This window comes from Tachysurus fulvidraco, chromosome 9, assembly GCF_022655615.1.
Source record: "Tachysurus fulvidraco isolate hzauxx_2018 chromosome 9, HZAU_PFXX_2.0, whole genome shotgun sequence".
NCBI lineage: Eukaryota > Metazoa > Chordata > Actinopteri > Siluriformes > Bagridae > Tachysurus > Tachysurus fulvidraco.
In genome coordinates, this window is record NC_062526.1 from 23133853 (window position 1) to 23144943 (window position 11091).

Genomic DNA, 11091 nt, shown 5'->3' on the forward strand with positions numbered 1-11091 from the left:
TTATCGTCATCCTGACCCCGACTTTTTAGTAAAAACCTTTCAGCAGGGTTAGCACAGCATTTTAGCCGCGAAAAACACCGCTATAGCACGACTAATTCCACATTTCGGTGGCAAACCCGAAACACATGCGGTGTTAGAACATTCTCTTTGTTGCTTAGCAACAAGACATCCAATCAGAAGCTGGACCGTGCCTATGAGCCTCATATCACCTGCGTTATACGTTCACATAAACTTTGAGTGTTGTGTAAACAATAATTAAAAAGTTTGTCCTGTTCTTTTGGTTGGTCTTTTTCTTGCCTGTGTGCATCTCAGGAGGTGTTTAAGTCTCACCGATGCAAAGCCACTATTTAAAGTTGTCGCACTGCTGCATTTGTTCTATCGTGGTTTTTCGATGCCGCAAAAAATTGCGATTAACTCCATTAACCCAGGGTTTAGGAATGCACAGTGTGAAACGTGTGAAGATTATAAACAGCCAGGGTTAACTGTGGACAACAACTGTGGAAACTATGGACGTTTCTTGGATTAATGCTTGACTAGTAAAAACTCTACCGCTTAACGTTTGATTTCTTTCAACTCCCAACCCCATGTAATCCTCATCGGCCGTGATAGTGGCTCGTGAGGCGTAGACTTTATCACATACAGTAAAGTGCGGACTCGGCTCTTACCGTGGTCCGTGAGGGACTTGGGAGTCCTCTGCTGGGCCTCGCCAATACGTTTCTTGTTCTTCGATTTCCAGGCATGGTAGACCTTCAGCCTGCGGTGGAACTCCTCTCGGCAGGCAGCCAACAGCTCGATATCTTTAAGGAGGAGGAGATGAGAGAGATAGTGAGGAGAAAATTGGTTCCAAAAAAAAAGGGAAAAAAGAAAAGAAAAAGAAAGAAGAAGAAGTAAGGATCAGGGTATAAATTGAGTTTTTGAAGTCCCTAAAATTGGGTTCCTGTTTCCTGCAGCAATGGCTCAGCTTTTAGCATGAAAGCTCTAATTTTCCACAGGGAACAAGTGAGTGGGTGAAAATAAACGAGTAAAAAGAAGTGCTTTTCCTTCAGAAAGACTTCAGTAGTATTTTGTCTGGTGATAATTTTTCAATTCCTGCAAAAATACTGATAATGTATAATAAGTAATAAATAATAAGACACCCTCTTTTTTTTGCTACTCTGTGCCCTTGGTGCTACAGTCGATATCACAGCTTCATTTTTCCTAACGTCGTAAAGCAGTGATTAAATTCAGAGGTTGAGTCTTAGGCTCCACCTTAATCCATTTATTGCTATACCTATACATTTTATAAGCAAATCTAGACAGCTTGGTCTTGTAACAAATAAATCGACAAAATCAATCGATGTCTATTAATTGGACTGCGTTTTACTGGAAACCGTGGAACAGGTAACAGCAGAGGAAACTTCCTCAGAGACTCTGTGACATTGCTTGATTTCATGCATGCAGTATTCTGATTTGTAATGATTTGATTGGGAAATGGGATAAAGCGCATCTTGGTTATGCTTATATCTATTCTGCCAGGGGGCACGGTGGCTTAGTGGTTAGCACGTTCGCCTCACACCACCAGGGTCAGGGGTTCGATTACCGCCTCCGCCTTGTGTGTGAGGAGTTTGCATGTTCTTCTCGTGCCTCTGGGGTTTCCTCCGGGTACTCCGGTTTCCTCCCCTGGTCCAAAGACATGCATGGTAGGTTGATTGGCATCTCTGGAAAATTGTCTGTAGTGTGTGAGTGAATGAGAGTGTGTGTGTGCCCTGTGATGGGTTGGCACTCCATCCAGGGTGTATCCTGCCTCGAAGCCCGATGACGCCTGCGATAGGCACAGGCTCCCCGTGACCCGAGGTAGTTCGGATAAGTGGTAGAAAATGAATGAATGAATATCTATTGTGCTTTAAAAAAATAGAAAATATTATCCTGAGATACTTTGGACAAGTTTTTATGAGACCTCATTGGGTTTAATCGAGTAAACGATCAATATTCAATAAAAGGCGAGCATGTCCTCGCTTCAATATGATTTGATTCGTGTCACAAATTGTCGTGGTGCACTACTGGCGTCAGACCGCCATGTGGCTTTCTTCCTTCCAAAGACAACAGATTTGGATGGACTGACAGAAGAAATTGGAGAATCTGGAGGGAACCTTGAGAACATTGAACTCCTTACACACAAGGGTGGAGGCCCAGAGGTTTGTTGCCTAGTGACAGATCTTACAGAAGCACTAGGCAGGATCTGAGCACAACAGTGCTGAGTATTATCTTTTATCTCATGGCTTACCACAGGAAGTGTTAATGGCGTCTCGGAGCTCTGCGTACTTCCACTTGCTAAGATCGTGCTTCTTGGTCCCGGCTGTAGACTTCGTGGATTGCACCTGTCGACCTCTGGCATCACGGCCGCAAGCAGAAGAAGACAAGAAACACAAGGCACAACATAGACAGATTTAGAAACAGCACAGAGACTCTCTAAGCTTTTCCAATTATCAAGGAGTCACTGGAGATGTAGTTAAAAGCAAATTAAAGAGGAAAGAACAAAAGGTTAGTTGGGGTTAATTAAGCTGGTAACTGAGGGTACAATTGAAAAGACATATGGTTCGATGATTATAAACCCGTTGTTGGATTCCGCACAGCAAGACGCTTACAGCAAAAACACACACATTCCAAACTTCCTGGCTTGATCTGTCACCTTCCTGACTTCCTCTCACACCTTTAAACACAGCATCCGTCTACATCCACCCACTCGGCCTGTAATCGGTTTGCTAGATCACATCTGCCACTCTGTGAGCTGGGCCTAACACTTTAATGGCTATTTAAAGATCTGTGAAGCTTTGAGATGCGTAAGAAAGAAAAGAGACAGCGGTCTGGCACACCTCCATGGCCTGGCTGATCCTCTGCCATGTTTTACTGGCAACCCACTGAAGCCTTTTATCTCAGTGGGATTAACGCCATAGCCTCTTGTTAATGTCACTCAGCCACAGTATCTCTAAACAGGCTTAAAACTCTCTACTGCAGCACCGCTTTCAGCTTTCTGGCACAGTTGAGCTCTTCCTTTATGGACACCCTGAGAATCAATACAGTGTACTTCTTCCTTTGAGGGTAAGAGAAGAAGACAACTAGAAACGTCTTGATGACTAAAGGCTTTTTTTTCTGCCACAATATCATAACGTCTTCAGTTCTTCATTCTGATTGGTCAGAAAGTGCTGATGAATGCTGTCATATGAAAATAAAAACAACTTTGTGGTGGTAAAAGTAACTCAGCTTCACAGTGTGCTACATAATAACCGCTGATTTATTTCCTCAGATATGATCACATCACACGTCCGCTTTTGTTCTTCTTAGGTTACTAGTCCTGCATACTGCTGTTTTTGTTTACGCAGCTTTTGCAAACCTCAAAACATGAAATGTTTTAGAGTTCTGTAGGTTTTCTAAGTGTGTGTTTTCTAAGTGTGTGTCGAGCAAAAGCAGGACAAATCACATGCACATTTTTAATTTTAAAGATTCAGGATGAATTTAATAAATCATGTAAATTTTGCTAATGCAAATTAATGGGACAGCATGAAAAAAAACATGAAGGCATTTGCATTATCTAGAAGGACTGTAAATTCAGCCTAATAGAAAAGAATAATAATAATAATAATAATAATAATAATAATAATAATAACACGTAACGGCTCGATGAAAAGATTGATTGATTACTTAATTCGTAGATTCGTTAAAATTCAACAGTGTTCGATTAACTGACCCCCAAATTAATTTCTGATTTGTTTCTAGATTAATCGCCCTTGAGGGGTTTGTTTGGAGCTGATTCTTGTTGTCGTCACGGTGAGTCGATGCAGGCGAGCTGAAACGATAAACCCACCTAGCAAGAAGCTCAGACATTTCCTGGGCCATTTCTTCCCTGTATGGCGTGATAAAGGCAGCACACACACATATACACACAAACACAGGTTAGAATAACATCCAGCACTTCAGTATCACCAAATATATGTCAAGTAACTGTGTCTTTGTGCTCCATGTGTGGATCTAATTTGTGTAGAGTATACAAATATAATTATATCTATTTATGAGTCTATGAGTCAAATTCTTCAAATGTGATTCAGTAAAAGAAGTTTCTAATATTAATTGATCCAAAACTGCACGTGTTTATCAAACACTGTGTTTCAGACAAAGCATAAGAACAGAAAGGTAAACTATTTACACAAATATTTCATCAGCAGGTCTAGACATGTCTCACTCTCATCCCTAAATATAATTCCTTGTTCGAATTCACTGTGAACAACATGCTTTAGAGAAAAACTTTATACCTTAGGACAGATCGTAACTGAACTATAAATAATGTAATACATACTGTAATGTTAAGCATTTATCACTGCAAAATATGGTTTATTCCAAAAGCATAGAAAATAGCATGTCTTTGTGGCATACCATTTTTGTGGCCACCAGAAACAAAATCTGTCAACCCATTACCGCAAAATCCAAACTTATACCAAAATCCAACTTATAGGTACCAAACCTATCGCATACACACACACTCACACTCACTCACTACTCAGTGTGTAATGCCAATCAGCCTACATGTCTTTGGACTGAGGAAGGAAACCAAAGAACAGGGAGGAATCCCCCGTAGAAGTGGGGAGATGATGCACACAAGGAGGAGGCATGAAATCAAGTGCTATAAATAAAATGGTGCCATGGTTTCGAGGACAAACTGAACAATTCAGAAACAATTTGGTCCTTAAGTAAGCAATGGACTTTACTTTTTATGGACTTTACCCTGACACCATTTGGGAAACTCCACCCTGCCATCTTTAGGTGCGTTTGAAATTTGAATACCGACGTGAGTCAGTTTCATCACGAACTGACTCTGAACACGGCCCCTGCTGAGCAACCCAAGGATTTATTTCCTCACTTAGAATTTTAGATGACATATAATAATGAGCACTTAAAATGAGTCTGCTGCTTGATTACATGAAAATAAAAAATTAATTAAATGAATAAATACAATAGAGCTAACTTATAAACTTTAAATCTGTCTGTACTGACTTTAAAAAAAAAGTATTTTCATGACTTCGATCGATACTGGGTAAAGCACATGGAACTTCCTGGCTACTTTTTTCCTTTATAGTACATATAATATATCTTCATGACTGTGGGTCACATTTCTCTGATGGACGATGCGGCTCTTGTTCTCTTAAACAGAGCTTTGAGTTCTAATATCCGACCGTAAGACATGCGGCGCTGCGTCAGTGCAGGAAAGAGAGTGTGCCTCCACATTCATCACTCCCTAATCCTATTCTTTTATTTACGATGGCTTTAGCCAAGCGAGCAAGGGTTTGGGAGAGAGAGAGAAAATGTGTGTGTTACACCTCACCGGTCATGCAGTGATACCGGCTCTGGAGGTCTAGAGCTATTAAAGTGTAATCCTTTATTAATGATGATACAGCACATTATCCAAACAGACGCCGGGGTCCACGGAAGTGCTGCCCTTCAGAGTCAAACTGCATAAAGCTTGTGGTCTTACATCCAAAATGTGGCTACCGCAATCCTGCCTCTGTGCGTCATCACGGTAACTGAGAGAGGTCAGGTTTTGTTGGCGAGTCGAGCCTTAAATAATGCACTTAGACAAAGTCTTAGACTGGAATCTGAAATCTCTGCTGATGTGTTAGCGTGTGTGTCTAAGTAAGTAAGTGAATGGGTGGGTTAGAGAGAGTGTGTGTGTTTGTTTGTTTGTGTGTGTGCGTGCCGAATTATTAAACACAGAAGCAGTAAAGGTAAAGAGCCAAATTATTGAAAAAATTCCTCTCACTGAAGTTAAACAGAGAGAATAAAGAGGAAATCCTTCCTCTGGGAAATTCAGGGTGTCAACCAAGACACTAGTAAAAACCTGGGACCTTTCACCATTATATGAAGCCTTGACAGCGGATCAACTGGGGATGTGATACAGGGAATCGTCTTGGGGATGTGGTAATGGGGATCGATTGGGAATGTAATACAAGGGCTTGACTGAGGGATGTGGAACAGGGGATCAACTGGGGATATGATACCGGTGATTGTCTGGGGGATGTAGTAATGGCGATTGACTTGGGTTGTGATAAAGGGGACTGACTGGGGGATGTAGTAATGGGGATTGACCTGGGATGTGGTACAGTGGATAGACTGGGGGATGTAGTAATGGGGATCGACCTGGGATGTAGTAATGGGAGATCAACTCGAGGATGTAGTAATGGGTTTCAACAGGGGATGTGGTACAGGGTATCGACTGGTGTATGTAGTAATGTGGATTGACAGGGGATGTGGTACAGGGATCAACTGGGGGATGTAGTAATGGGGATTGACAGGGGATGTGGTACAGGGATCAACTGGGGGATGTAGTAATGGGGATTGACTCGGGGATGTGGTACAGGGATCAACTGGGGGATGTAGTAATGGGGATTGACAGGGGATGTGGTACAGGGGATCGACTGGGGGATGCAGTAATGTGGATCGAGAGGGGCTGTGGTACAGGGATCGACTGGGGGATGTAGTAAAGGGGATCGACAGGGGATGTGGTACAGGGATGGACTGGGGGATGTAGTAATGGGGATCGAGAGGGGATGTGGTACAGGGATGGACTGGGGGATGTAGTAATGGGGATCGAGAGGGGATGTGGTACAGGGATGGACTGGGGGATGTAGTAATGGGGATCGAGAGGGGATGTGGTACAGGGATCGACTGGGGATGTGGTACAGGGATGGACTGGGGGATGTAGTAATGGGGATCGAGAGGGGATGTGGTACAGGGATCGACTGGGGATGTGGTACAGGGATGGACTGGGGGATGTAGTAATGGGGATCGAGAGGGGATGTGGTACAGGGATCAACTGGGGATGTGATACAGGGATGGACTGGGGGATGTAGTAATGGGGATCGACAAGGGTATTGACTGTGTGATGTGGTATATTATTTATAATATTCATCTGCACATTAATTATTTAATTCCTTCCTTTGCTTTTAATTCCTTCCTTCCTGTATTCCTTTCCTCCTTCCTTCAGTCATTCATTCATTCCTTTCTTTTAACACTCCTTCCATCCTTCCACCCTCTGCCATTCATTCATTCATTCATTCATTCCTGTCTCTATTCAATCTTTACTTCCTTCTCAATTTCCTTCCATTCTTTCTCCATTCCTTCCTTCAATTCATTCATTCTTTCCCTCCCCCCCCTCCCTCCCTTTGCTCCTTTAAATATAAAGCTAACAATTAGTACTCAATCAAATTACCAAACTAAGTAACTAAAAATATTCTTCCATCAAGGCAAGTTAAAGATGGCATGTTTTGGATCATGAAGAGTGTTAAACTATTTTTTTTTAAATGATTTAACCAAATATGAATAACAAACAATTGTGTTGTAGTGTGTATGAGAGATTCAAATTGTATTATGCTAGTGTCTCTGTGTGTGTTTGTTTTTTGGCAAGACCACAATGCCTTATGTCGGGTAACGTTGTGTGCAGCTGTGTTTTGGAGAGATGTTGTAGGATATTACACGGTGCCTGCATGTGAACAGAAAAAAAGATAGAACACTGAGCTTGTAAACCTACATGGTCAAGCCCTTTAGTTTTTGTGATGGAGGAACACTGTGGAAAACAGAAAACAAGATTAAATAATGCAGCAACGGCGGCGGATAGAATCTCAGCTGGGAAAAGATTGATTGCTTTTCCTGAATTTTCAGATTTTTTTTTTTTTTTAATGCAAAGTGTGAATTTTCAACTCTGATCGTGCCGATGTTTAACACGTAAACATCCTTGATGTTAACAGCGATGTGTTAGTGGGAAACATTTCAAAGGCGTGATGATGAGCAGATTCGTGATGTGATGCATGCTAGGAAATGGGATTTATTAGGTCAGATTGGAGACAGGTAAAGTTTGAGATCGAGCCAAAGGTTCTGTATCTTACGTTGCTATCTCGGGCGATGACGGGACGCTGCCGTTACTGAGAGAAAAGAATTAAAATAAAAGAAGAAGAAGAAGAAAAAGATAGGGGTTAAGAGGTTTTGTTTCAAAAACCTGAAGGTCTTTGGAGAGACGATGCTCTTGTTCGGACAGGCGGGCTGCTGATGGTGGCTTGATGTGGCATTGACCTGAAATTCATTTCATTTTCCTCCAACAGTGTGTTTTATTTAAAAACTCTTTTATTCATCTTATTCCACAGCAATTCACCAAACATAAAAAGCATTGACTGAAGAAGCATGGATGCTTTTTATCTGTTTAGAGTAACATTTAATGCAGTTAAACACAACAACGGCCCGTCCTGAAGACATTTGTCTGGTGGAATAAAGATTTGTTTCGTTTATTCTCGCTCTCTCTGTATGTTTATATAATTTGTTATATATATAAAATCTTAACTGCACTGTTTTAATTTTATACCTTTTGAAAGCCTTAATATCCGTTAAACATACGTCTGTTTTTTAACGATTATAGCTGTATCATTTGAACAAAAAGAGAAATTATACAGAATAATTAATCTGAATATTTCTCTAAATACTGCATGTCAGCCATTCATATGTTTTTTACCTCCATAATTTATCCGTCATCTACGTTAAAACTTTGCAGAAACACGGATTTTTTTGGTAATTTCGAACTATACAAACGTAAAGTTTAAGTTTGATCATTATTTCAGTAACGATAGCAAAAAAAAAAAAAAAAAAAAGTGAGTGTACCTGCGGAGTCCGCCGTCTCCCACATCTTCAGGAATAAGCTCCGCCTCACTCTGAGCAATTCGCAGAGCCAGCTCTCGGTCCCGCCTCTCCTGCTCCAGTATGGTCTGCCGGGACGCTTGTTCCTCTTGCTCAGCTTGGAGCTGCAGCTCCATCTCCTCCTGCCGACAACAACGCAGCATTTAACGACAGAACAAGGTGCACGCTGTTATAGAAAAACAATCAAAGTCAGCGTTCTAAAGTTTTCAATAATGTCAGCACCACAGGCCTTGCTAGAGTTGTAAAGGATGAGAGGCTTTGCCCCCTGAGACTATGACTCATAAACAGTTACATTACTATTACCTCACCAACCCTTGCAATGAAGGAACAACGACTGTCTAATGGCCGTATACTAACAAATAGAATAGGTACTGTTCTGCTCTGTTTAACAGCTCAGCATGCAGTTATAGAACTTTGCATACGAACGTGTAAGATTACCGCTAAAAGGAAGACAAGTTTCTTGTGCTGGTAAATCTTGTACATTTATTTGTGGTGTAAAATGTTTTTCACTCTTTAAAGGATCAAGAGATTTTGAGAGTGTATGTGGGGCTTAAGCCCCCAAGGCACCACGCTCACAATGCCACTGCTCGGTGCTTTATTCCTTTTGTATTTGACTACAACAAGACATTTCCTCTAAAACCTCACTTTCCTCTCCCCCCCAAAAAAAGCAGTTACATCAATCTCTAGCTTCTGAAAAACTGACATCAATCTCTAGCTTCTGAACGTCTCATCACAGGAAACTTCACCATATCGTTATTTTTTATTTTTCAGAAACGTTACATTTAGAATCCTCTGTTTATGATGTGACTAGAGCTGAACCAATCAGAACCAAGATTTCAACAAACTCTATAACTTAACACACAATATCATTCAATCTGCATAAGCGCTATGGCTACTTGCTGAGCGAGCTACCATGTACCTGTACTTATTCCTATTTAGTAAGATTTTATAACCACGTCATAAAATACTGTCATTTTCCAACCTCTACTGCCAAACCCATGGGTTGCTAAGCAACCAAGTTGCTATGTCTGGACCACGTGTAGTCGGCGTTATTTTGTCTTCTTCTCACCGGACAGATTTTTACATGTTTTACACTTGCTGTGGGTTTCTAAGTGGGACACTGGAGAGAATGGGAGCGGATGGCTGTGCGAGCTAATAAAGTTTGGAAAGTTGGCTGCAGGCTATAAAGGGCTGAGAAGTGTGAGCGTACAGGGCGGTGTCGTTCCTCATCAGGAGCAGAGCTTCTATCCATCCTGCTGAAAAATGAACTGCAGCAGCGGAAGATTTATCAAACACCCAGAGACGTTCCCATCCGATTCGGCTGTCCGGTGTCTCATAACTCAAGGGAGGAAGCTACATAATAACTAATGTCATAGTGCACATGCACGACAGATCATCACCCTCCTCGTGTGTGTGTGTGTGTGTGAGTGTGTGTGAGAGAGAGAGAGAGAGACATAGCCACAAACTCTACCTTAAACACTCAGTTCATAAATTATCCTGCTGACACAGATTAAGAAGAAAAAAAAAGAAAAGGAGTGAAGGAATGGACATGTTATTATTTTTTGAAAACGTATATAGCCAAGCTTTAGACAGGGTGACCTTCGGTGCTTAAAAAGAAAAAAAAATAAAAAATCCTCCTCAATATGTTCTGTGCTCCACAGCACGCACTCTGCCCCGCCTCATGACTCAGCCCTGAGCCGTGAGCTCTGAGGCGCCCGGCTTTGCTCCCGTCTCCCAGCATGAAAATATGAAGACGTAAACGCAGTGAACTTCTCTCATCCCATCCATCTGTTTCCGTTTTCATTTCTAGTACATCTAACTATTGCATACCACTGTATCTGTTCATACCATCAAGTCGATTGGGCAATTTTGCTGAAACCTGGCAACCCGTCCAACAATTTTCGGTCGACCTTCTATAAACAAAAGCTCCACATTTTCGTTTCACCCTGTTGGATTTTGTCTGGAAGCTAATTAATCCTGCCAAAATAATCTGGACAGTTGCTCAACAGTTAGAAAGCTACAAACTTTTTCTCAATTCCCAACGTATTCAGATTTTGAATAAATCAGTGGAGTTGGAATGATTACCTCGAGGGGTAAAAAACAGAATCTCAGTTTCCTGTGTCCACCTACACAGACCTCAGCATTACATCTCTACATCTCAGGGTTACACTGAGGAAAGAAAGAACTTAACACCAATGCTGTAACCACCATAAGTCCGAGTCTAAGACTTCAATCATTCACTCACTCATTTACACGTTCATTCAGTCCTTAATTCGTTCCTTCATTCCTCCTGTCTTCACTAAATAATTCCTTTGTTTCTTTTTCTATTCCTTTCATCCTTCTTTCCTTCATTCCACCCTCTGCCATTTATTCATTTCTCCA

The 11091-nt window shown here is 41.5% G+C and overlaps 1 protein-coding gene across 6 annotated transcripts in view; it reads right to left on the reverse strand.

Annotated features, from left to right (window-relative positions):
- Positions 1 to 11091, reverse strand: part of myo6a (myosin VIa) — a 93399-nt gene that overhangs the window by 7958 nt on the left and 74350 nt on the right. For 3 of the 6 annotated variants that reach the window (XM_027177127.2, XM_047818633.1, XM_047818632.1), the window contains exons 28-33: positions 8674 to 8831; positions 7911 to 7946; positions 7556 to 7591; positions 3842 to 3880; positions 2264 to 2367; positions 666 to 797 (exon numbers count right to left, since the gene is read on the reverse strand). In XM_027177127.2, coding sequence (XP_027032928.2) covers positions 666 to 797; positions 2264 to 2367; positions 3842 to 3880; positions 7556 to 7591; positions 7911 to 7946; positions 8674 to 8831 — 505 coding nt within the window. The remainder of the gene's footprint in view (positions 1 to 665; positions 798 to 2263; positions 2368 to 3841; positions 3881 to 7555; positions 7592 to 7910; positions 7947 to 8673; positions 8832 to 11091) is intronic. The other 3 variants (XM_047818636.1, XM_047818635.1, XM_047818634.1) reach the window with 2 other exon arrangements.